Below are 26,145 nucleotides of genomic sequence, written 5' to 3'. Positions count from 1 at the left end.
GAATAAAAAGAACAATAGTTCTTTTTAAAATCATATAACAGTATCATGGTTGTGTTCTTTAAAAAATATGGAGATACCCAGTGACATATTTACATGCAGGCAAAAAAATGTAGACACTTCACTGGTGAGTAATTGCGCCTATGGTTTTGAGTGAAGGTGACACCTACCCTGACCCACACCCAAAGCCTCACGCTCACACAGGGGAAAGCAAACAGGGTATTAAAGTTTTTCACCAATAATTTATTAACAAGTTTCCAAAACAAATTTCCTGGCAACACAATCAGATCACCTTATTCTACTTCGTATGACACATAGAAAGATTTTTTTCTAAGTTTTCTTAACAGAACATTTATATCACTTCCAAAAACTTTTTAGTTTTGAGTTTGGTGCCAACATTTTCATAGATAAAAATATGTTGGTGTTCCTCTTTTTAACAAAACCCACAATTGTAATTTAGGCCATTGTACGTCATATGTGGTATGGGAGCCATCATAGTTATTCTTTGAATGGCTTTATTTTTTAATCTTTATTTGGGATTTTATCACTACACTAATGTATCTAAATGGCTAAAGGTATGTATGTGTTTGTGTGTCAGAAATCATTTATTTAAAGACTCCCAAGGGTGAGCTTACAGATTTTTTTTTAAGATTTTATTTATTTATTTGACAGAGAGAGATCACAAGTAGGCAGAGAGGCAGGCAGAGAGAGAGAGGAGGAAGCAGGCTCCCTGCTGAGCAGAGAGCTCGATGTGGGACTTGATCCCAGGACCCTGAGATCATGACCCGAGCCGAAGGCAGAGGCTTTAACCCACTGAGCCACCCAGGCGCCCCTAATCTTATAGATTTTTATTTTTAAGTGCTTTATTTTCGTTAATTTTAACACATGTAGCTTTTGTTTAAGGAAAAAGAAAACTTCTAAAAATATAATGACAAACTTTGTTCTCAAAGCCACTATTTTCATTTATTTCCTTGTTTAAAGGTCTTAAAATTCCTGGTAGGGGAAAGGAAGAATATACTCAGAATACTTGACTCATTTTGTTTCCAGTTTACTTTTTTATTTTTTATTTTTTTCCCAGTTTACTTTTTTAAAAAAATGTGCTTCTTCATCTATTTTTGCTGTGACTTGAGACAGAGTTAAGAATGGTGTGGAAAGGCAGGAAGTTTATCCTAACAAAAATGAACTGGGGAAAACCACAGTAAAAACGATGAGGGTATATAAAAATTTACAACAGAAAAGAAAGGAATTACAATAATGACTAATCGAGGTAAAATGAACTCACATTGGAACTAAAGTACTAAACAATATGAATGTGAAAAATGGGAAGGGAGAAACTAGAATTTTAAAATACCAAGTGCCTTATATTTCTTAGGCAGAAAATGGGTATTGATTAAATGTATTTTTATTAAGACATAGCCAAGAGTATCTAGTATATTATTCTTTTATCGTTTTTGTTTTTAAATATTTTGTAACTATTTTAATCGAATAAGTGAGTAAGACAAAAGGCACGTTATGAACCAAAACAGAGACAATGTCTGAAGGGTTATGACTCATGCCATAGACAGAGGCTTCCCGGGCTATTTGAGAATCTGCATGCAGCCTGTCTATTAGTGTTTGGTTTGTACCAATTTTCTCTTAATTAAATCTGACATGACCTTTTGGTGTCCGATCAGGATTGCATATGTTCTAGTAATGTACCTGGAAACCAACATTCCATGAAACTAATCATCTAGGGAGAGCCACGAATATTTGCACAGTCGACGTTGGCACACTCTCTCATTTCGATCTGAAAGGACAATTTTAGGGAAGGGTATGAGTCAAGTGTAAACATCAACATGTGGATTATGTGTTTGAGGGGAAATGTTACTAATGGGAATGGCAGAAAGTGTATGCCTGGTTTTCAGTTATAAGAAGAACACACACCTGTGAGCCAATTTAGAACAGACGGGGTAATTGGCAAGTAGCTGCTACCCTGAGTGGGCCAGGCATAGGGAAAAGACTCACAGTGGGAAAGCCTACTCCAGAGTAAGAAAGGGTTTATCTTTGTGTGCGAACCACTGAAATTATTAGCTGAAAACACTATTTAATGTCCTTATTTAAGTCATCACTTTTGACACTACTTCTTAAAAGGTCTATTTTATTATAGCTCCAACGCCTGTTTTCTCTTTTATTGTCACTAAATGAAAATTCCAGTAGACTGGTGAACATTCCGAACCCTGTAATTCTGGACATGGAGGGTGCTTCACGTAAGATCTATCCTTAGAAACCCTATTTTAACATGCTTCTAGTTATATTTCTGAATTTAAGTTAAATATTCTCGTGTTTTCCCCCATCATAGAAAAATCCTCGGCGTTTGCTCCTAATTCCGTAGCTGATTTATATTGTTTCTTTTAAATGGTAATTTCTGGGGGGCGAGGGGAAGGATATTCTTAGCAATTCAGGAAAATGAGCAAATCACATCTCGTACACCCAGCCATCTCACCTTCAGTTTCCACTTTCTGCAGCTGATACCAAAAATTATTCATAAAAATTCCATGCTTTAACATAAGTAGCCTCAGGGAAGAGCAAATGCACCTATCAAATAAGTGTTGTTAAGATTTATTAATGCAGAAGCTGAGTGTTTTCTGTGTCACCGTTATCGCTTTTGTGACACACGAGGCAGATTCAGTCCATGAAACGTGGTGGCATATTTTACCTTTTACATTTCACTGCCGCACAAATGAAAAGCTACTAAATGTAAAATTATAGACGTGTTATAGAACTATCATATTGAGAAATCACATAAAGTTTTGTAATAAAAACTTACTCAGAAACCACTGAAGGGACATCTAACGCTCTGAATGTTGAATGATGACTTCATGATACTTATTCTAGATTATTGCCAGCAGTAATAATAACAATAGTGGAACAAAAATTTAGGACCTTTTTATTTATGAGCAAAAGCTTTAAAATAAATGCATAAATCCTAGGCTCATCTTCTTCCGCATCCGAATTCCACCTTCAGTGGTCTTCAGTGCTAATGGAGTGAACTGGATGCTGAAGGACTTGACCAAGCCCAAGCCCAAGCCCAGGCCAGTGCCCAGCGCAAGGACTCCTGCAGCTACTTTGCCTGTAGGGTCCCCGCCCCTTCCATCTGTACTTCCACTGTTCAGCATGTACCGCACACCAAGTACAGCCCCTCTTCCCACATCTGGGACCAGTCCCATCTCAGTTGGAGGACCGACGTTCACTAACAAGCCTCACCCCCACCCAGCGTGCGGAGGTCATTCTGAAATCTAGAAAGTGCAGCTGGATTGCCCTGGGTTGTCATCCCAGCTTCAAGGGCATTTATTCTCCCAAACCTGTTTCTCATCTTAAGATGGAAATTTACACCCTTGAGGTGGTGAACAGATGAGACAGTCAACAGAAATCACATCTAGCCCAAGGGGCTCATCCCTGTGCCTCATTTAATTGTTCACCCTCCTGTGCCTCATTTAATTGTTCACCCTCCTTGTCATCCCCCTTCCCATGTCCCCCTTCCAGCCCAGGGCCTTGCTGGGCTCCTTTGCACTAGGGACAGCAAGAGTCTGGCTCAGTTTCATCCAAAACTCCCTCCAAGGGCAGCCTCAGTCTCCCCCGTCTGATTCAAATGTGAGCCTCGTCTCTGCACCAGGTGACCTTGAGTATACCAGCTGGGCGAGGCTACCCGGAGGGCTGTCACCCTGCCCACCACTGCTCTGACCTTCGCACCCCCATCTTCTGTGTGCTGCTCCACCTGGAGCCACGCTGCCACTATCTCGGCATCCCAGCCATTGCCACGCTGCCTGGACATTTCCACTGCTGGTCTCTGCCAGCCACCTGCATGCCTGGGGAGCCATCCTTGGAATATTTGAACATTTTAAAATATGTCTAGAGTAAAATATTCCAAAATATCCCCTCTATTAATCGATATAGAGCCTCATCACTTTATTTACCCTTTTTTAGTCTTCATATTCAGCAAATTCCTGTTTCTTGGAGTTTTGGGTCAATACATAAAACAGGTCCCTCCACTACAGACACACATCCATCCGAATCCCACAGGAGAGCTCTGCGACTCCCTCTGCACTCAGCCTGTGGGTAGCTAGACTCCGCTTTCCAGCCCACTGGGCCCACTTATGAAAAGGAGATAGATAATATTAAATATTTTCCGAGATAAAATGAGGATTGATATAATTAGAATAAATATTTTATGATATGTGATAAATATATTTTCACTACTTTACGGATTACAGCATATCTAACCTGAAAGGAAACATGTAAAACTTTGAGCCATGGGTTTCATCCAGAAAAATTTGGTAGTCCAGCAAAACATTCCACTTCCATTTGAAAAAATAGGCAGGGATACCTGGGTGGGTCAGTCAGTAAAGCATCCGACTCTCGATTTCAGCTCGGGTCATGGTCTCAGGGTTGTGAGATCGAGCCCCACGGTGGGCTCGGTGCTCAGCGTGGAGCCTGCTTAAGATTCTCTCTCTCCCTCTTCCTCTCCCCCCCCAAAAAAAGAGTAAGACTTACTAGCCGCCGCTGCTTTAAGTGTTCTGATTCAGAGCATCCTAACATGAACCAAAATACCCTGGTCTCTAATATCAAGTACAGGTTTGAATGGCATTATTTAAGAAATAAAATTTTCCCATTATTTAAAATACATGTACCCCATTTCTAACATCAGATTTTTCATAACAGAACTTTGTTTCAGATAAGGAAGGCACAAAGCCATGTGTTTTCAGTCAATTGCTTTGTTTCAGACTTGTAGGTTGTATACCTGAGCAGAGCCCCATCGTAGTATTTGAGATGGGTGAAGGTTTGGTTAAGTGCGAGAAAGACCGCTGTGCATGGTGGCTCCTTCTCAGGGAGATCAGTTTGGTAACATCCACGTAGAATTAAATATCTAGAAATGAATCCTTTTAAAAATTAATCCTGTGCCCCATGGAGAATCTCCATGTGTCTCCAGAGGCGTACATAGCTCAGTTTGAAGTTCAAGTATCTTAGGACACTTACCTTACTGCCCTTTAAGTGAGAGTGTGATATATTCCCGAATTCTCTCTACCTTATATAAGTGCAAGCCTCTTGAAAGTAGGGACGTGTTTCTGTCACTCACCTTGGCATCCTTTCTACACCTTGAGGAGCGCCTGACACAGAGCAAGCCGAATGCTCACCTTAGATGCGGAATTCACATTCAGATCCCCACCAGGGCCCAGCAAGGGGGTATGAATGAGGGAAGCAAGCTAGGTGTAGAACCACTGGGCACAGAGAAACAGTGACCTGAATGGGTAGGTCCACACTCATGGACCACCAAGGAAGAGGTTCATTAAAAACACACCATCATCACCGCTGATGGTAAATAAAGAAACAGGGAGCCATGGCTCCAGTCTTGGAACACCTGCCTGACGAGGTCATCTTCAGTGGGCCAAGCTGAGACAGCAGGACTTGCAGGCTGGAACGGACATCTGCTTAGGAGGAGGCTGATAGCAGCTGGAGGAGGGCTTCTACTCTGGAAGTGCTCCCAAGTCGGGGCAGCTCAGGACGCAGGAGAGGTTGGGTGGTGGAGAAAGAGAGCTGGGGCTGGCCATGCTTGTCAAGCAGTTGGATTTGATTGGCCCCATGGTAGGTTTCAAGGCAGCAGTCAACCTGAAAAAAAAGAAAGAAAGAAAGAAAGAAAAAACAGAAAAGAAAAACACACATGTTTAAGGAGGTAGTCTCAGGTAGTTGACATGGGTTTTTTTCTGTTATCTTCTTGCCAGGTTAAGATAACTGGGCGCGCGCGCACACACACACACACACACACACTCCTGTCAACTACAACCCTTCTGAGTTGCTTTTGACATTGGCATGGAGGCAGCGTCACATGGTGGGGTAGACCTCAAAGGTCAGCTCTACAATCCACTAGCCGTGTGCCTTCCGATGATGTGCCAGACTTCCTCAGCCTCCCGTCCTCTCAGTAAAATGTGGGAGAACCATAGTGCTCATTATATAGGATTGCAATTTTTTAGCTGAATAAGATAAGATATATAACATACTTCATATGGGTCCTGGGCAATATAGACAGTCCCCCAAAGAAGTTAGATATTTTTCTATTTACGATGGATAGCGATTTGAATGTGTACTACCTTTCTTCCTTTCAAAAAACTCTAATATGCCACTGGGAGCTTAAGGACCTTGACCTCTCAGCAGCTCTAGTCAACACAGAAAACACACCGTATAGAAATGAGAATGTGAAAAGAAGAGATACAAGTCTTCTATCAAGATTTGAAATGATGATTTTAAATATCTCTCACTTCCCATGAACTAGAGAACTCATCTGAACACAATAGAGCCCATCCTTGAATGGCTTTCACTTATGCTTTTCATTGCCTTTTTTTCCCCCCATTGCGCTCTAGTCCTCCCTGACCTTTCTTGTTGTTGCTGTTCCTTCCAGGCGTGGTGGTGGTCAGAATGGCCCCTGCATACATTTTCTTCTCAGTAGAGGTCTGTGTAAGCCAACTATTGTGAGGGAAATGGAATGTATTATTGGTCTGATACTGAAATTTCAAGACCTTGCATTTTAAATACTTAAGTCTCACAAGGGGATGACTGCTGAGAATAATCTTCTTGCCTATTGCGGGAACATCTGTAAGGCACAGCCAAAGCAGCCTCCGGCTCCCACCCAGCCACAAACTGCAGAAATCAGACAGCAGGGCTGTGGGTCACCGCGGCTTTGGGTCATTGTGGCTGTGGGTCACTATGGCTATGGGTCACTGCCGTTGGTCCCTGGAGCAAGGGAGGTTTTTCAGAGTCCATTGTCTGCTGTTACAGATTCCTCGTCTCGGGAGTTGTTTGTCCAGCCTGGGAGCAATCCCCAGTGACCTGTTACTGTCCTCATGGTAATGGCGTTTGCCACACCAGCTTTTGGGAGACTGACATCAGAGGCAGAGGAACACTGAACTCCCCAAATCTCATCCCTGTGAGGGCGTGGGTGCCAGGGGTAACGGCCTTGCATCCCAGGCATGTGTCTATAGGCTTCGAGTGGCCAGGGTCTCTCAGATCCCACCAGGAACTGCCAAAATCAAAAGGAGTGGCCATTGGGATCCTCAAAGACTACCCCGCCCTGGCCTCTGGCACGCTTCTTTGATTTTGTTAGACCTAGACCTCTGAGTCATAATGTATCCGTGTCTCAGGAAATAATTTGAAATATGTTATTCAGTATAATTTGACTAATTTCAAAGAGAAAAGAAAAACAGGATTGACCAATGTTGGCCCTAAAAACCTTAAATTGGGGTGCCTTCCTTTTTCTTTTTCAAACAAGATTTGAATAAGCATTGTTGAAAATATCTTGCATCATTAGTCCAGAAGACAAGACTCTCTAGAGCCTGCCCCTGGGCAGTTTTCTCGGTGAACTGCAACTGTGACCAGGTCAGGGAGAAAGTCACACGGTGTGTCAGCAAGGGCTACTCTCAAATATGGAGGCACAGTACCCCGCGCAGGGGGGTGGTGGGGGGAGTGTGGGAAGGGCAGAAGAGACGAGGAAGACCACAGCAAATCCACACCAGGGGAGATGAGGACTCAGGCCCCTCGCCTTGCGTGGTGGTTTTTTTTTCTTTTTTTCCCTCTGGGATCAGCTTAGAATAATCTTTGCATTCAAATTCATTTTCAGATCTTAACCCAAGTTGTTTTAGTTCTTCTGGATAACTGTCCTAATTTTAGCATTGAAAAGAACAAAGACCCAATTCATTTTTCTATCCCAGTCTTTTCTTTTTTTGTCTAACTTTTCTATCCTAATTGTTTTTTTAATCTATTCCAATCTTTTTTTTTATGTCAGCAGACAAGAAAATTATCAAGACTGCCATTTATATCATCAACCAAGTGAGCCCCTGATGCTTATAAATGCCCTTTGTTTTCAAGATAACCCATATGTAGTTAGGTAAACATTAAAAACTACAGCAAAAACAGCTCTGTCATCTTAACTGCCTCAGCTCCTTGGCCAGCTGGTGTAGCGTGTTCCTCGCCATTCAATGTGTGAAGTTCCTTCTAAGTCAGAGAGAAATGGGATTCCTGGATTCAAATTGCTGGTATATAAAGTTAGACTAGTCAGTAGATTCAAAACAAACAGAACTTGGGTTTTCTGCGTTACATCTGCATATGAGACCTCCTGAGAGGATGGAAGGTGGAGCCAGATGTTCCTGATGCTGTGGGTGTGGGGTTCTGATATGCAGACATACCCAGACCTCACCTCACCCCAGCCAAATTAAAGTAGTGTTTTGGGTTAGGATCTCAGAATTTTTATTTTATTTTATTTTATTTTATTTAAATTCAATTAAGTAACATTAGTGTATTATTAGTTTCAGAGGTACAGGCCTGTGATTCATCGGTCTCATATAATACCCAGTACTCATTACATCACGTGCCCTCCTTAATGTCCATCACCCAGTTACCCCATCCCACCACCCACCTGCCCTCCAGCAACCCTCAGTTTGTTTCCTAGAGTTAAGAGTCTCTTACGGTTTGTCCACCTCTCTGATTTAATCTTATTTTATCTTTCCCTCCCTTCTCCTATGATCCTCTGTTTTGTTTCTTAAATTCCACATACAAGTGAAATCAGATGGTGTTTGTCTTTCTCTAACTGACTTATTTCGCTTAGCATATGCAAGCTGGTACAGCCACTCTGGAAAAGAGTTAAAAATATTGATACAGCCCAGGAATTGCACTACTAGGTATTTACCCAAAGGATACAAACATAGTGATTCAGGGGCCTCTGGGTGGCTCAGTCAGTTAAGTGGCTGCCTTTGGCTCAGGTTGTGATCCCAGGGTCCTGGTATTGACCCCCATATCGGGCTCCCTGCTCAGTGGAGAGCCTGCTTCTCCCTCTCTTTCTGCCTGTTGCTCTGCCTACTTGTGTTCTCTCTATCTCTCTGTCAAATAAATGGATAAAATCCTTTAAAAAATAGTGATTCAAAGGGGCACCTGCACCTCAATATTTATAGCAGCAGTGTCCACAATAGCCAAATTATGGAAAGAGCCCAGATATCCATTGACAGATGAGTGGCTAAAGATGATGTGGTGTATACATACAATGGACTATTACTCATCCATCAAAAAGAATGCTGTCTTGCCATTTGCAGCGATGTGGGTGGAACAAGGGGATCTCAGAACTTTTTAAAAAGCTACACAATAATTGTAATATGCAACCAGACTTGAGAACCATGGCCCTTGGTAGAGAACAGTTGTTGGAGGCCAGGATGGCATTCTGGTTACCTAGGGAAATAAGCTGAGCTGAGATACAAAGCCTCGAGTCCAAGAAACAGAGGAGTAACTTACTTAATGGTTGGAAGCAGTTCCGTCATAGCGCTCTGAGGCCTGCATGATGGTCACAGTCATTCTGAAGAGACCCTTGCAAAAGATGTCCCCCCTTCAATGAATTGGCAAGTAGTAAAACCAACGTGCTTTCCAGCTTCTACTAATAATCTCCAAAATATCCATCGAGGAGGGGATTTATTCAAATATGATATATTAATATTGTTTAATACTTAGACATATTCTAATAATAAATAATACAGTTTATAAGTAGGCATACAGACTAATTCATTTATTCATTGAGCTCCTGCCATGTCCCAGGTAGTCTATAAGGTGCCACAGAAAGCGTAGTAAACTGTAACAACTGTGTTTTCCGCTAGGGAAAACTGAAATGAAGTAAACACAAGGGAGTCTAAAACTCAGAAAGTGTAATTGAGCTGCTGGTGGGAACTTGCCCGGAGCCTGGAATGTCTCTAGGGTCACTCCTGTCAGGCACTAAAGGGAGAAGTATCTTCTCTTCCTCAGGCACACGCCTTCCATGATCCTGGAGCATCTAATTCATCCCCTGTAGCCATTGTCATCAGAACTGTTTCTGGAACTTTCAGAGTAGGTGGCACAGGTCTGTGGATCTAGTGAAGGAAGCAGAAAGTGTCTGGGCCACCCCTTTGTTTGGGGGTTATGCTGGGAAGACTATCTGTTTACACAAAGATAGACTCGGGGCATTTTTTTTTTCTTATGAATAAGTGACGGGCTGTTCAGTACACAGTGAATGTTCCTATCCACAAGCTAGAAAGGTAGTGATGGAGAAGATCCAATGTTTACCTGTCCCCTCTGTAACCTTCAATTGAAGTCATTGAGATCTTCAGCCCATACATCAGGAGAATGGCACAAACACGCCAAGGGACATGGGCTGAAATGGCAGACCCAGCTTCATGAGAGGTGGCGTGCAGGGTCCCATAAAGGGACGAGCGGCAGAGAGATCAGGAGGTGGAGTCAGTTTTCTTGGGAAAGGTGAGAGTGGGATCAGAGCAGCAAGGAGGAACGATAGAAGCTTCCATTGTGGACAGAAGGGAAGGAGGTTCTGATGGTAAAGCAGGAAAAGAAGAATTACACAAGAACCAGCGGATAATTGGTCAAGAGGAACGGAAGGTGACTGAAGGGGGCCCCTGGGTATGCCACCGTTGCTCGGCGTCCAAACCTTAGCCGAGGAGGGACCTCTCATAAATACCTTTAAACACACCTTGTGTTTGTTCTAATGCTCCACTGTTTACAAAACGCCTGAGTATGCATTAACTCCAGGGATCCTCAGAATAACCCTGAGAAAGGTTATTGAGATCAGTATGTAGATAAAGAAAGATGGTGACACTGAAGCTCACAGTGGCTGTCTTGTCCAAAATCACACAGCCAGTTAGGAGGCAGAGGCGCATCTCAAACCCAAATATCGGAGCTTCAAATCCAGTCTTCTGCAATGCCAAGATCCTATGGTATGATCGGGTCCTGGTCCCGGCATGTGCCTGAACAGTCGTGTGATTCCACACGTACCATGAGATTCTCGTACCTTTGAAGTTATACTCCTCTCATTTCCTTGCATTTCTGCTTGTCTTTTTTTTTTTTAAGATTTTATTTACTTATTTGAGAGAGAATGAGTGAGAGAGAGCATGAGAGAGGAGAAGGTCAGAGGGAGAAGCAAACTCCCTATGCGGGTCTTGATCCTGGAAGTCCGGGATCGTGACCTGAGCTGAAGGCAGTTGCCTAACCAACTGAGCCACCCAGGCGCCCCATTTCTGCTTGTCTTATAAAGACTTCTACTGTGACACCTACACTCTCAAATATGCACGAGCATAAGGTAGAGATTAGGATTTTTACAAATCTGGATTCAAAGAAATTTTGTATCCCAACTTCCTGTACCTAGTACCTATAGAAGTAGCATTTTGTGATGCCTCTCTCCCCTTTTTCTTCCCAGTCCATAAGAATGGCTTTTGAATGCTCAATCCCAAGAGCCGAGCCCAAGCTGCTGATCATGTTCAGGGACAGGAAGTACAGCTGCTTAAAAGTCTAACTTCTCTCTCACTTTTGAAAGTTAGGTGGAAAAAAAAGTGGGGGGGGGGGGTTAATCTGACAGCACAGAAAAAGAAAAATATTAGAAACAAGAAAAGGCCATTTTTCCTATAGAGGCTCATTTCATTCTATCTACCATTTCCCTGGGATGTCTGCCAGTGGTTAGCAGGAAGAGTAATGCTATCCATTTTTTAAAATTTCACTCTTGAGTATTATGGAGATAAATAGCTAAATGATGGAGAAATAACTTTCTTTCACAGCAGTAGTTCAAGAGGGGTAGAAAGAGCTCAAATGCAGATATGTTTGACGACATGAGAAAATTCAACCATGAATGAAAAATTCAGTATTTCTATAGGTGCTGTTTCAGAAAGAGTCCCCATTTGCATCCACACTAGAAAGGAGAACCACGTCCACCCGTAAAAGTGAGGGGACTGTCAGTGGGTATGCAATCGGTTTATTTGAAAGCCCCAGAAATTTTCCGGTTGCAAACTTGCAAAATTAAAAAAAAAAAAAAAAAAAGCCCGTGTTCTGTTTTGCTGCAGGACCAATGCAAGAGACCATCTATGACTTCTGGAGGATGGTGTGGCATGAAAACACCGCAAGCATCATCATGGTCACCAACCTCGTGGAAGTGGGAAGGGTGAGTCGGCTCTCCACCTACTTGGCTGTGTGTTCCTTGCTCGGTTGGTAACGTGAAGTAAGGCAGATAGGGGCTTCCGAAGTATCACGTGTGCTCCGGAAATCACGAACTACTGCACCACCTCCTCTCACTTGCTGGACTCGCGTATAAATTATCCGTAAACATAGACTAAATTGCTTTCATTTGTTGCGATAGCAACAGACAGGAAAGGCACTCAAGATTTAAAAGCAGTTGTTATCTGGCTATATTGAGCACACAAAAACACCTCTCAGCACGAACACTTGTTGGGTGTCAAAACTCAATGGGTGTCCCATTGCATGTGACTGCGTTCCCTCACTTGGGAAAATTGACTCCAGAAACCGTGTACAGCACTGGGTGTTGTCATTACTGGGCATTCCCGCATCTCCTCTGGCTTCCTTTTTCCTTTCCTGGTCCTCTGTTTCTTAACCTGTAAAACAGAGATCACCCTCTGCTCCCAAATTCTTGTGTCACTTTATCGGGAGGGACTGGTCATGAGAGCTATTTTTGTTTAACTAGGAAATGCTTACATAGTTATGACCTTGGAAGTGGTAGGATTATTTCCAAAGTGGAATTCAAAAATGATAAAATACACAGGGTGCCGTGGCTTGATTTTATAGTAGGGTTCATGGCTCTGCTCCATTCAAGAAGCCATTATTCTTAGAGAAGGTTGACCTTGTGAGATTGACCTTCAGCAGCAAGGGCAGTCTGGAGATTAGCCTAGAAGCAAAATGGGGGCAGACACCATCCAGGGGTTGTTTCTTACGATTCTCAGTCAGCCTTAAAAAATGAGGAAATCCTGCCATTTACAACAACGTGGATGAATCTGGAGGACGTCATGCTAAGTGAAGTAAGCCAGTCACAGATGATTCTACTTACATGAATTTTCCAAAATAGTCAGATACGTAGAAGCTGAGAATACTGTGGTGGTTGCCAAGGACTGGGAGGAGGGAGAAATGCAGAGTCGATATTCAGTGGGTACAAAGTTTCAGTTACACTAGATGAATAAGTTCTGGAGATCTGCTGGTGGAAAATAGTTAACAATATGCTTTTGTGCACTTAATTTGTTAGGAGGGTACATCTCATGTTAAATGTTCTTACAAAAAAATGAAACAACAAAGGGACACAGGAAACTTGGGTGGGGGGGGTTGGATATGTCTATTACGTTGATTATAGTGGTGCCATCAGGACGTCCGCATGTGTCCAGACTCACCAAGTATACACATGAAACACTGTATGTTGTAATTGTTTATCAATTATACGTCAATAAAGTGGTTTCCAGAAAAGGATTTTCAGAAGTATCTAGAGGTACAACTCAAGAAGGGAGACATTAAGAAATGGGAGATATTTACAATTTTAGCAAAAATAACAAACTAAATAATCCAAAAACCCTCCTCCTACGAACATCTAGAAATTCTAGATAAAATATAAATGTGTGTTTTAATATATTTGTATGTAATATATGTGTAAATCACATGTAACTGTAAATATTTATGTTAAAAGTGTTTAGCTTAGCTGTCAAAAAAGGAGAATACTAGAAACCAAAAGAATGAGGACCAGACAGAGAGAGGACACAGCTGCTGTTCTCTAGAAGCCAGTCTTGGAGGCAGTGGTGGGGTGGCCCTCCACCTTCGCAATCTTGGATCTTGGGTTTTACAGCCCACTGAGAAAGGAGATAGGCCTGTGCAGGATTAGGAATTTGAAATGAGGCTGCCACAGGAAACCTAAGCCTGTAAAAGATAGACACTCAGAGAAAGGACTGTCTGGGGAGGTGGAGGGAGGTAGAAGGGGGAAAGCCAGCCAGGCACCAGGCCTGGGAAGTGAAAAGGCGGCAGAGCAGTCTTCACTGAGGATTTGGGTGAAAAAGCACTTCCACCAACCCATGGGTCAAAGTAAAATGCCCTGATATAAATCAGAACATAGTTCGAACCATGAATAAAGGAAGTATCAGAGAGTAAACTTATAGGATGCAAATCAAATAGTACCTAAAAGGATGTATATGTTTTTAAATGTTGTTAGAAAAGGAGAGAGACTGAGCATCTAACGCAAGAAGATATGTGAAGAACAGAATACAACTAAAGAAAACAGGAAATAATGAATAGAAGAGCAGATAATTGTCAAATAAAAAGCAAAGAAACAATAATAAAAAATCAACAGAATCACAAAGGCTTTGTGAAGAGATTCATGAAATAGACATATGGCAATCTGAAGTAAAAATTAGAAAGCCAAAAGCTCTCAATATTTGGAAGAGGATAAAGATTCTTTTATCATAATAGATAATATGAAAAACTAACAGTAAGTTTGAAAATTGACACAAATTAGGTAAGTTTCTTAACAAATATGATCTTCCAAGACTTACTCAAACAGAAACAAATTCTGAATAGATGTTAATTAAGAAGTGAATTATGGTTGAAAACTGACCCATGGAAAAGCACCAGTCCCAGACATATTTACAGATGTATTCCACTAAATATTCAAGGAATGGAGCCTCCAGATCTTATAAAAAAAAATTATTTGAGGAGAAGAGAAGAAGCAAGACTGCTCCCCCACTTTATTTTGGGAAACTAGTGTAACCTTGACATCAAAACCAGACAAGGACATAGGACAATAGAAAATTATGGGTCCCATAAACTGGGCAGAGAGAAATAGACCAGCAGGTCAAAAGAGCCTGGATGTTGACTATGGTCATATGTGGAGAAAGCATGAGCTTCACAATCAGTTGAGTTGGGACATTTGGTTATTCATGCAGACAAAAAAGAAAAAAATCATTAAAAATCCAAAAACGAATGCCAAATAAAGACTGAAATATAGCTTTAAATTAAGCTTTTAAACTATAAATTAAGCTTTAAAACTTTCAGAAGAAAATATGAAGGAAAATATTTCTGACCTTTTTAAAAAAAAAATGCTTCAAAGATACCAAATATTTAATATGCTAAGAAAAGAATGAGGACATTTGACCTTATTAAAATGGAAAACTTTCTGTATGATTAAAGATATAAAGTCCCAAGACAATGGGGTAGATACCAGGAAACCAATATATGAAGTATAAAAACTTACAAAGCAATATTTTATATCCTGAAAGTACAAAAATCTGTTTCTTGTCTTTCAGTTCCCTCTGCTGGGAACCAGAGCAGGGGAGCTGGCTTAGGGACTGGGTGGCAGGTGCTCACCGGATACCTGGCCTAGAAGGATCCACTGAACCTCTCTGCCACGCGCCTTTCACCTGGGCAATGGGGATGTCGTGGCACCTGCTTCATAGGGTTCTTGTGAACATTAAGTGAATTTCTATGCATCAGGTGGTTAGAGAAGTTCCCAGCCCATTCTGAGAACTTCATAAATACAGGTATTAGGGTCACCCTTATCTTTCCACCAACAAACCTAAAACCTACAGTGATGTCTATAATTACCTTTTCCACCCCATTCTTTTGCTATGAAAGCAGTAATGACTCCTGCAAAAAAAAATGTTCAACGTCACCGAAATTTTTGGTCTCTGCCTTCTGGGCACTCAGTAGCTGCCCAGTGAAATGAATGAAGGAGATTTCTTCCAACTTAGTGTCAGCAATTAACCTATGCAAGGGTAATGTGAAAGAGCTAAGGTAAAATTGTCTCTGTTTTTATGTTCGTGGGTTTCTTTCCCTGAAATGCATGTGTGATGGATTCTCAATCCTTCATTCATTTTACAAATACCTGCTGACTTGCCCGTGTATGATAAGGAGAGAGATTTCTGGAGACTACTGGGACAGTGCCTTATTTCCACCATGACCATGCTCCTTAAAAGTTATTCACCACCTCGAATTGTGCACATTTGAATTTGCATTTTGAATTGCCTGGCTTTGGGAAAATACAAAATAAAGGCCACGCAGTGTTGGTCTGTTCATTCCATCAGGACCCACCTCATCCAGGGTGGTCAGTGTTGGTTCTTGTAATGGAAACTATTCCTTCGGACAAGTAACCATGGAAATCCCAGCTAAAAGTAGGCAGCTGAAGGGGGGAGGGTGACTAGGTTTCAGGTTTAGCCCCAAATGGAAGCCCATAGGCTTAAAGAAACTCAGTAAGTTTAGGTCTGGTAAGCTTATTTTTAAAAAAAAGAAAGAAGGAAAGAAAAAGATCCTTCCGAATCCTTGCCAGGTTTGTGGGGATGTGGTCAGCTCTGAAGAATGCTCACCTCGTTACCATCAGCAACATGGATGGGTCTGCCTTCAATTAGTAATGAATTTAATGGCATCTGTCCTTGAAATGCCTGGCGTGATTTGGGGGTTTTGACAAGAGGTCACATTCCCTCCGGGAAAATGCACTATCGTTTTTCCACGCCACTTCCCATTGTTAATGCCGCACTCTTGTTTAGAGATTACCTCCCCATTTTCCATGCTTAAAAACAGCAACAACAAACCGCCGAAGAAATCAAGATGACATGGTTTTTAAGGGCAACCACTACCTACTTAACATGTTTACTGCACATGGTGTGTCCTTCATGAATTAGGCATGAGCTAGGCGGATGCCTATTTGTTTACCCAGACTTGCTGCTGATTCATTAAGTCAGAGCTGGGAACCCGCTTTCCCCTGATTTTTGCCCTGAAGCGCTCTGCATTAGGCGGCTGTAATTGCCGGGGCTGGAGCCGCTGGGAAGCCTCCCTGTCGCAGCACCTGGTGCCTAAGACACAAGGGCTGCACTTCCCTCCAGCGGGGTCCCCAGTACATCTGCCAGGACCTGTCATTATCTAAGACTTCCTTGTCACCACCATGCATCCCCTTTCAGCCCATGTGTTCCGGGAAGGGACCCTTGTCAGTTTCCCTGGCACCTGCCGTTGGCTGCGCACCTGGCATTTAAATTGCTCCGGAATGTGTTGTGATTGTTTTCCCTCTTTAATGAACCCACCTGAGGGACATCGAGCTTTTTATCCAGTCGCCTCTTTCCCAGGCATTCCCATTTACACCGTTTGTGTGGAGATTCAGAAACTCTGTTGTGTTGTTGTACTAATCCATCTGCCAAAAATCTTATAACCAAATCTGCAGGACTCCCAAAGGAGATTTTTTGTGCTGGTAATTTAAGCTAATGATTTCTAAACATATTTAGTCAGTTTTATGAAGACCTCATTAGAATGTGACTGTTTATTAAAAATCCAAATGAGGTCTCATAGTCATATAGGAGAATTATTTTTGAGCTGCTCTGAAGAGTTCTGATAACAGGTGATAAAGTGGTTTGGAGAGAAGAGAAGCCAAAACCAGAGACATTAACTTCAGTCAATGGAGAGGATGCATGGAACTACCAGAATGGATGCTTTAAAGATTATTATCAACGCAAAGAGGTTGACTTGGTATTCCTTTCATATTTGTTACTAAAAGAGTAACAAAGAAAGAAGCTTAAGATGAACACTAAATGTCAGAATTAACTCTCTAATTCACATGCAAGGAAGGTATATTAAGATTCCAAGTGCCCCCGTCACATACAACAAAGGACATCGGCTTCTTTTCAGAAGCCACCAGATCCAGGATCAATGGAAGAAGCAAGAGAGACACAAGATTGCCCCTTTATAAAATGTGGAAATAATGCTTGATAGGAGGAATAACCTAGGTAATGCCTAACAGTGCAAAATACCAATAATATTTGTACAAAATCTCTTGAGTTCTTCTAAGACATCATACTCATACCTGACAGGGAAGAGACAAATTCTTTTATAGACATTACGAAAGTTTCTCTGTCTTGAACTCTCATCATTGCCTTTTATAGATCCTTTTTAATGAACTGGATATTTAAGATTGATGTTTTGTGACCTGCATAACTATAGCACTAGCCTTTGATTAATTTATACTAATTCAACAAGCATTTCTCACCATTTTGATACCAGCAGCCATTTCAGTGATCCTATTAATGAAGCTGATTCAAGCCATACCTCCCTCCATAACGTTAACACAAAACTAGGGGGAAAAAGAGTGAAGTCAGCACTCTAAACTATGATGATTCCCACCGAGGCACTGCCACACTTCACAGCATCTGCCACCAGCATGTCATCCCAGAAGCGAGGCACTCATTGGTACTGAGCTCTCAGCAATAGGAGAGGGACCCTCGATGGACCCTTCCATGCCAGCCAGCTCTTCCAGGAAGGATGACTCCCTAGCTGCCCCCACTGAGCCTTTGAGGGTTTCTCTGCCCGAAGGTTTTCTCAGCTCCCCTCTTTAAAATGTTAGAAAACTAACCAAAGCACCCAATTTGTTTTATTCACAAATTAACCCAAAAGTAAGCTTTCTACTCCCTTTCCAGCATGACATCTCCAAAATGTAATGATATACTTACTGTATCCATGGCACAAAGAAATACAAAGATGTTTATGATCTACTTGTCCTCAAGGAACATGAAAATGGTAATAGAGAACCATTTAAGCACTGAGCTATAATACATATGAGTCACAAGGATGATAGCACCCATGCAGGGCTAATTCTGCCTGAGGAAGCATAGGAGACATCAAGGAGAACACAGCGAGGAGCTGGGTCTGTCTGGGAAAAACGGAGGCATAACCAATGTAGGAAAAACCCAGAGAAAGGGAGCAATGGCAAGATGGGAAAGAGCGAGTGGTCTGAGACAGCTGTGAGAGCTACTGGGGATGGGCAGCTAACTGAGGCTGGAAGGCTAGCTGTGGACTCCTGAGGAAGAGGCAAAGGTAGATTTGGGGAGTGGTGGTGTCTTTGTTGTAATGGAAGGCATCAAGCTGGTAAATCACATGTTCTAATTAGTGTTGTTGCAAGACAGTTCTAGCAGCCACTACAGAAAGGATTAGAAAGTTGACAGAAGCCATGGAGTCAGAGTACTCTCTGGGAGAGATGACTTGGACTTGGGTTGTGGCAAAGGTGTTGGGAATTTATTGAAGACACACAGTTTGGGTGTTATCTGGGATGCTAATAAGGAAAAAGAACTGAAATATGAACAAGGTTTCTACCATTATGACTTGGATTGATGTGAAGATTATTAATAAGAAGAATAACCCTTCTGTCTACCCCTCCCCTCCAAAAAAGAAAAAAGAAAAGCCAGATTAAGAATAAATCAACATGATTCATTCTGGGCATGCTGAGTTTAAGATGCTGAATGAACAATGTGGGTTTTTCCAGAAAGCTATGGAGGGATACATGAGCTGAAAATATAGAGACTAACTATGAAATGTATGAATCTGAACTGAGCATCTCCTGTGTGCTAGGCTTTGGCCTAGACTGGGAATAGCAAGATGAAAAGATATGACATGATCTAAGCGATAGAAAGACAGGCAGACAAAAAAGTAACAATGCAAAGTGATAACCACTATGACAGAAACATGGCATTTGCGGGGGGGAAAAAAAACAGAGAGAAAGAAGAGAAAAAGTGAAGACAGAGCACCAGAAATTATCTATTTAGGGGCAGACAGGAAAGAGGAGCTCAGAATGGAGACTAAAAATGGTGTACAAGAGAAATAAGTCACCTCACTATGAGATCCCAGAATCCTGAGTAAGAGATGATAAAGTTTCAATGAGGAGAGGGTAAGGAGTGTTGACCAAAGCTGCAGAGAGGTCTGGTACCTCAGGGGCAAGGTAGGTAAACAGCAGAATGTATTGAGCACCTACTCTGTGCCAAGCATTCTACTACATGATGAGCAAGCCTTATGTCTTTTAGTTATCGTGGTCACCCTCTAAGATACATACAAAGATTTCTGTTTTCAAAGTTAGCAAATTATGGCTCAGTGAGGTTAAATAATTTGGCCAATGACACAGAGCTGGAATGTCTAAAATGTTTTGTTCCAAAGCCCGTGTTCTCTCCACAGTTCCACAGGTCACCCCACCACCACCGTCTTTGGTACACACCAGGTTTCGGTAGTGTGATAACCACAAATGCAGTGGCCATGGAACAGTGGCTCTGTGGGTAGTAAGGCCACTAGAGTAGCTTGTTCTTGGAGATGCAAATCAAAGGAAAGAGATAGAGCAGCACCTAGAGCTGAGCAAAGCTCAGGGTATGATCACAGTCGGGAGTGGGGCACGGGTGTGTGGGGCTGAGTGTGTGGGTGGTGGTGATGGTTGGGTAGACATGAGCATAGTGGGGAGTCTGAAGAGAAGATGCAATTGGGAGCAAAGATTAAAGGTGCAAGAAAAGAAAGGGGCAAGGGGACAGGAAGGTCCCAGACAGGGTGGGAAGGCATTCCTTCAGGGAATGAGCTAGGGCTGTACTCCCATCAGTGTGTCTAGACACAAAAGGCTGCAGCTACGAAGATAAATTAAGCATGTCCACAGGAATGGGGAAGCAAGCAAGGTGACTCAAGTCTATGACAGAGGTTTCAGAATGCTGTGGTGGTTCCTACAAGGCCCCTCATCAGGCCGGGAGCTGAGGTTGGAGGGGTTTCTCTGTAGATGCTTCCCAGAGGAGGTGGTGGATGGGGCTGAGTATGAAGGAGCAGCTGGGATTCAATCAGCAAAGAAGGCAGAGGGAACCACAGGTCCCCTAAGGGAAACTGCAGAAATGTGTTCAAAATGAACACAGAGCGAACGAATGCTTTATCGAGGAGAGGATATGTACACTGAAGGACTGAGTGACAGAGCGACACGGAAAAGGGGACACAGAGGAGATGCTGCAGAAGGAGCGGATGTAATCTAAAGGCAAAAAAACAGCCACTGGATGTAACAAGGAAAAGGTCTTTGGTGACCTTCTGCCTGAGTAGTTTCCGAGGGATGACCCATCAGGGTCCTTTGATGGCGTGCGACAGAAATCAATTCGGGCTAATTTAAGCCAAAGGGAAATCTCCTGCAAGAAGGTTCGGAGCTCAGCATGTTGATGAGAAGAAGAAAGCTTGCAAACAGGGGGAAAGGCAGTGTCCGGAGGGCCAGTGAGCGGAGGGACGTCACAGCCAGTCTGGTCAAGGTTCTGGTACGGAGAGAACATGTGCTCACAACTTCCGGGCCATTTTCACCGTGCTCGGGGTTCCAGTAATGGGGGCAGGGCATCTAACTCCTCTAGGTTGGTACATAGGCTCATCCCTTGCTGTCCAGGACCCCGAAATGACAAGCCACCCCATGGGAAAAAAGGAGCTCCCCGAGAGGAAGTCAAGAATACATTAGGGAGGTCGAGTGACCAAATAACTTGTATTCGCAAGAGACGGGGAGGGCTGAAGGCAGTCTGCAGGGTCAAGGCCAGAGTAGAAAATGGGACATACAGACTGAGTTTCAACTTGGCAGAAGCTTAGCTGAGAAGGGAAGAAGGAGAAACATGGTAGCCGACAGAGGGGCATTAACAGTCAAAGGATGTTTTTTTATAGGTGGAAGACCTTTGAAAATTTTATGTGTCAAAAAAAGAATCAGGAAAGAGAAATTGAACATTAGCAAGTGGACAGCCAAGGGAGATTTTCCCCTGAGGGGCAGGAGGAAGGGGCTGCAGAGTGCTGGTCTTCAGTTCAGCCTTAGGAGGGGTGACATCTTGTCCTCTGAGCCAGGAGAACAGAGACAGATGACGACGCATTTAAATAAATGGAACCAGAAGATAAACAATCACCTTGGAATCACACCCTCTCCTGATAACTTTCGTTTTCCCCGTGATGGTACAAGCAAGGCCGTGGGCTGAAAGACTTGAGGAGGTTGAGGAAATAGGTATTTTAGGGAGGCCCAAGAATGCAGGGGAAGGGGGTTGGCCTGAGGTCGGAACTGGCATGCTCCTGTCTCAGGAAGAAGGGAAGACTAGGGAAGGGAATAAGCACGATGCGGCTGGCGACAAGAAGGCAGGCCGCACGGGGATCCCGGGCCAGCCGGGAGCCAGAGGCCTCACAGAACTGACACAAGTGAACATGAGGACGTGGGGACGTTTCTCAGGGACTAAACCAACCGGGTCTCACTGCCCGGCCTTAGTTTACGCATCCTCGAAATGAAGGGACATGGGCCCAATGAGCTCTAAAATTCCATGTTTGCATGAAGAATATTTGTATGTTTATTGTTTATGTTCTGGCACCGAGATCTATTTGAAAAACAGATGCGTCTGCAGATGAGCTCTGTTTTAATGCCCGTGGCCTTGGGACCTGCCTGGCACTCACTGTGTCCGCTCTGAACACCCACAGCGGGAGGAAAGTACGGAGTGTGGATTTTCAAAAGGGAATGATTCAGGGAAAAAGACTGGAGTGTCGCCTCCTCAGGAGAGAGCTGTCCGCTCCTATTTCTTCCGCACTATGATACACAAATTTTGTAGATCTAGAGAGGAATATTTGCAGTGTGATTGGGTACTGATGGGACAGATTCTGTTGGTGTTCTATCTATATTTCATTTATGCGGACCGTAGAAGATGCTCAGTCTATAATTCATAAAATTTCTTTTCAAAATGATCTAATCAGGCTACGGCCAATTATTGTCTTGAGAGAGGGTATTCTTTGCAAAAGGTCTCAGAATTGCCTGACACACTCGAGCAATCTTATTTCTGACCAGTGGTACCACCCCTGTCCCCTGTGTGCAGCAGGAAAGGGGCTTGGGGTGGGGGCTGGGGGAGTGACCCCTCCGGAGGACTCTTGCAAGCATTTAATAAAGATATCTCCGCACACCCCATCATGGCCTGTGTAGCTGCAAGTGTGACTTTTACATCTGGAAGACTATCTCCTGGTGCGTAGAAATAATTATTTTGCTCCCCCCAAGTCCGTTAGAGAAGCAGCGTGTTACTTAATGTCCATCAATCCAATCTGGGTAGCAAATCTATGTAATTGAAAGGTAAACTGGTATAAAGGGCCTGGGGAAACAGGCACGATTGTCAAACAAACTCATTCCACTAGGAAACACTTCATTGAGTACTAAATTGGGGGACGATGTTGAAAAACGTGAGATGAAAGGAAAACAAATACTATCAGAATGAAGCAAGGAGAAAACCACAGAACTTTATTCTCCAGTCTTACTGAAGGCTTAGTATGTGCTTTAGATTACAAAGTACTGCATTTTAAGGCTTAAAGTCATGAGGTTTCTTATGTAAAATTTGATACCTACAAAGCTAACCCTAATTTCTGGAAAATTTATTCTGGATAGTGTTCCTATAAATTTGTGTTTGTGTGAGAGAGTGTGTGCGTATGTGTGTGTGTGTGTGTCTATACCTGCGTTTTTTGGGGTTTTTTGTTTTGTTTTGTTTTAAAGATTTTATTTATTTATTTGACAGACATAGATCACAAGTAGGCAGAGAGGCAGGCAGAGAGGGAGGAGGAAGCAGGCTCCCCACGGAGCAGAGAGCCCAATGTGGGGCTCGATCCCAGAACCCTGGGATCATGACCTGAGCCAAAAGCAGAGGCTTTAACCCACTGAGCCACCCAGGCGCCCCCATACCTGCATTTTTTGAAAGGAGAGCTATTCCCCTCCCTCACATGGGTAACTAGACTAGACTACTCTCTCACAATTTTAACAATCCCTGCACCTCATAGAAGGTTCTTCCCAGATATATTCACCAAACACACGCGCGCACACGTGCGTACACACACACACACACACACACACACACACACTCCCTTGCTCACACATCCTTCCCTCAGTTTCAGAAATGCTCTCTGCCTTGTTGGGAACAGCCAACTCTCTTTGTTCCAAGCCCAGACCCTTGTGTCTTTCTTCTGGATTCTGTATGAATTGTCACCGTGAATTAATGAACTTCCCATGGGGAGGACAGAATCAGTCTTCTATCTGCCTCACACACCTGTTTCCATGCCGTTGTCTGCACAGAAACCTTAACCCCTTGGAGTCTTTGTTCATCTCTCCTGTGGTTCCTCTGTTGCACGTGCAACTCCTTACCGTGCGGGTATTGGGTGACCTCTTCACCTGCTAGAGGGCAGGGCCAGGAAGACAGAAGGGAGGATCCCTGCCTTGAAGACATTTACAATCCAGTATTAGAGGCATGACACACAGTGTATGCCAGAAGGGGCAAAACACCCTTGGGTACCATTTTGCTCTCCCCCCTACAAGAAGACAGGCCCCTTTGAGCAAAGACCAGCTTATCTCCCTGTGAATCCTGAAGGGCTGGACACATAGAAAGTGTTGAAAATTAGTCAATAAGTGTTTTTTGAAGAAGAAGAGGGAATATATAAGCTAGTGCAGAATAACTTATTTGATACAAGGGGAATCTCTGTTTGCTGCCCTCCTTCCCTTGCTGTCTTCCGTGTTGGGAGAATAAGCTGAAATCCAGAGTCACCCATTTTTGTACAACGAGGTCATTGTGGGTGTGAATGGGGTTCACCGCAGTTCTGGTGGCTAGGACAGAAATAAATCTACATTTAGCCTACCTAATTAACCCTTTTGTATTCATTCTCAGCAGTTCAGCCTAACCTATTATGTCCCTTAAAAAAAAAAAAAGGCTAAATGATTTTTTTTTTTCCTAATGGACGATGAATTCGTCTTTGGGTCCAATCCTTCACCTGCTAGGAGTCCTCTGACGCTTTCCTATCAGCCATCTCTGATCCTCCCATCATGCCGGGTATTGTGGATCAAAGCAAATTTGCAGGTCTGAATAGCACATGTCTCTGGGCACACGCCGTCCTGGCTCCCTGAGTAACTACTAGCACCACGTGGGTCAGCTCTGTGGCATGCTCCGGCAGACCCCATGGAGATGATGGTCTGGGCGTGGCGTTCCCAGTCACCACCTTCGAGCCCTGTCACTCGCTGTGTTGCCACAACCGACTGGCCCTGGAAAATCTCACACTCGTCTATGTCTGGTCTTCCTGAAGAGTGCCCCCTTTCCTGGCCTGGCCTTGGACCCTCTCTCGTCTCACCCTCTTCCCATGAATTTGATTGCCCATTATCTAGGTGGTCACCTGCCTTCGTGTATGTGGGGGGTGGGGTTGGCCTGCGTGAGCAGCAGATGTCCAGGGCACCGGGGACCAGGGCCTCCTAGCCTGTGAGTTTTCTAGCACAGCCCCAGTCATGTGGGTACCTGCGTGGGCAGGAGACAGCTGTAGTTTCTTGGCAGGATAATTGGACACAATTTTGGATGATCTCAAGGCTGCAGTAGCCCTCCACCTTTGTTCTGCTTACATGAGCCCCTGAAAATTGCTTTTTTCCCCACTTTGCACACTGCGGTTATATCCTATTCTTTGGTAATTTTTTTGAAGCCTACAGTAAATGATGTCCCATCTTGAGTGCAAATTTTTCCCCCTTCTTTGCTTTCTAGATCTGCTAACTTCATATTCTGAGGCCTTGCTTTTCCTTGCCCTAAAGACTTGGGGATATCTGGCTGAGCAAATATGCGAGCAAATGCGGGGCACCTTCCGGAGAAGAGAGTCAAATAATGCAGTGAGGGGTTTGCTGACTGTACTCAGCTTCTCTCTTTTGGGGTTTACCTCTCTTCACTTCAGACTGTCTCCTTTGAGATAGAAATGGAACCCTGACCCCTTAAAACTCTCAGTGGACAGAGAATTTTTATTCTAGAAAAGCAGGGTACATTCATCATCTCACCAAAGATAGATTCCTCTATGGATTCTTGTTGTAGGGTAGAGAAGCCAAAATCAGGGGTGAGTTTGTGGGAGTTTCCATCCATTCAACTGGTTAAATCACATATTGCCCCTACTCAGGGTGACTTATATGACGCTCAGTCAGGCATTAGGTAGGTCATCCATCCATGTGCCTAAATTCTTCAAATTCTCTTGCTCTGTTTAGCAATTCCTTTGATAACCTAAGGAGGAGGACAGAGGAAGAGGCCGGGGAAGCCAGTGACTCATGTACATTCTTCTTTGGTGCTTCCTTAACCCCTCGAGTCATTGACCTGCCCAAAGAGATTCATTGGAACAGGAGTATCTCACAGGAATTTAGCCCAGATCTGTGTTTCTGAAATTAAAGCTGATTGTCGTCCCAATCCTGGCATCGACCATAGAGTGTGAGCTGTTGTAATCAATAGAGCATGAGGCGAGCTACACTTCTGAACCACAGGGGTGCTAGCCCAATGGTAAGGGGGCACAGTGACAACTACCACTGAGGGCTAGTGGCAATTTCTCATATGCCAGCCAATGTGGTGGGTCTTTAGGCCCTCACCGTGGCTCTGCAGGGTAAGCATTATGCTATCCCCACTTTCCAGCCACTAAACTGAAGATTTCAGACATTACAAAACTGGTCCAAGGTTATCCAGCTAGCAACTGTCAGCTCACAATTAGAATTCCAGAACCATACTCTTGATCTCTGTGCTCTATGGCTTCCCAAAAAACCTC

At 43.4% G+C, this 26,145-nt stretch overlaps 1 protein-coding gene across 2 annotated transcripts in view; it reads left to right on the top strand.

Moving 5' to 3' along the window:
* The window catches only part of LOC111142547 (protein tyrosine phosphatase, receptor type M), a 769,091-nt gene that overhangs the window by 703,469 nt on the left and 39,477 nt on the right, over nt 1-26,145 (top strand). For both annotated transcript variants that reach the window (XM_022495809.1, XM_022495810.1), the window contains one exon: nt 11,880-11,977. In XM_022495809.1, the coding sequence (XP_022351517.1) occupies nt 11,880-11,977 (98 nt within the window). The remainder of the gene's footprint in view (nt 1-11,879; nt 11,978-26,145) is intronic.

The sequence above is a fragment of the Enhydra lutris genome, unplaced genomic scaffold, assembly GCF_002288905.1.
Source record: "Enhydra lutris kenyoni isolate GAN:26980312 unplaced genomic scaffold, ASM228890v2 scaffoldscaffold8, whole genome shotgun sequence".
NCBI lineage: Eukaryota > Metazoa > Chordata > Mammalia > Carnivora > Mustelidae > Enhydra > Enhydra lutris.
This window is presented reverse-complemented; position numbering and strand designations above follow the sequence as displayed.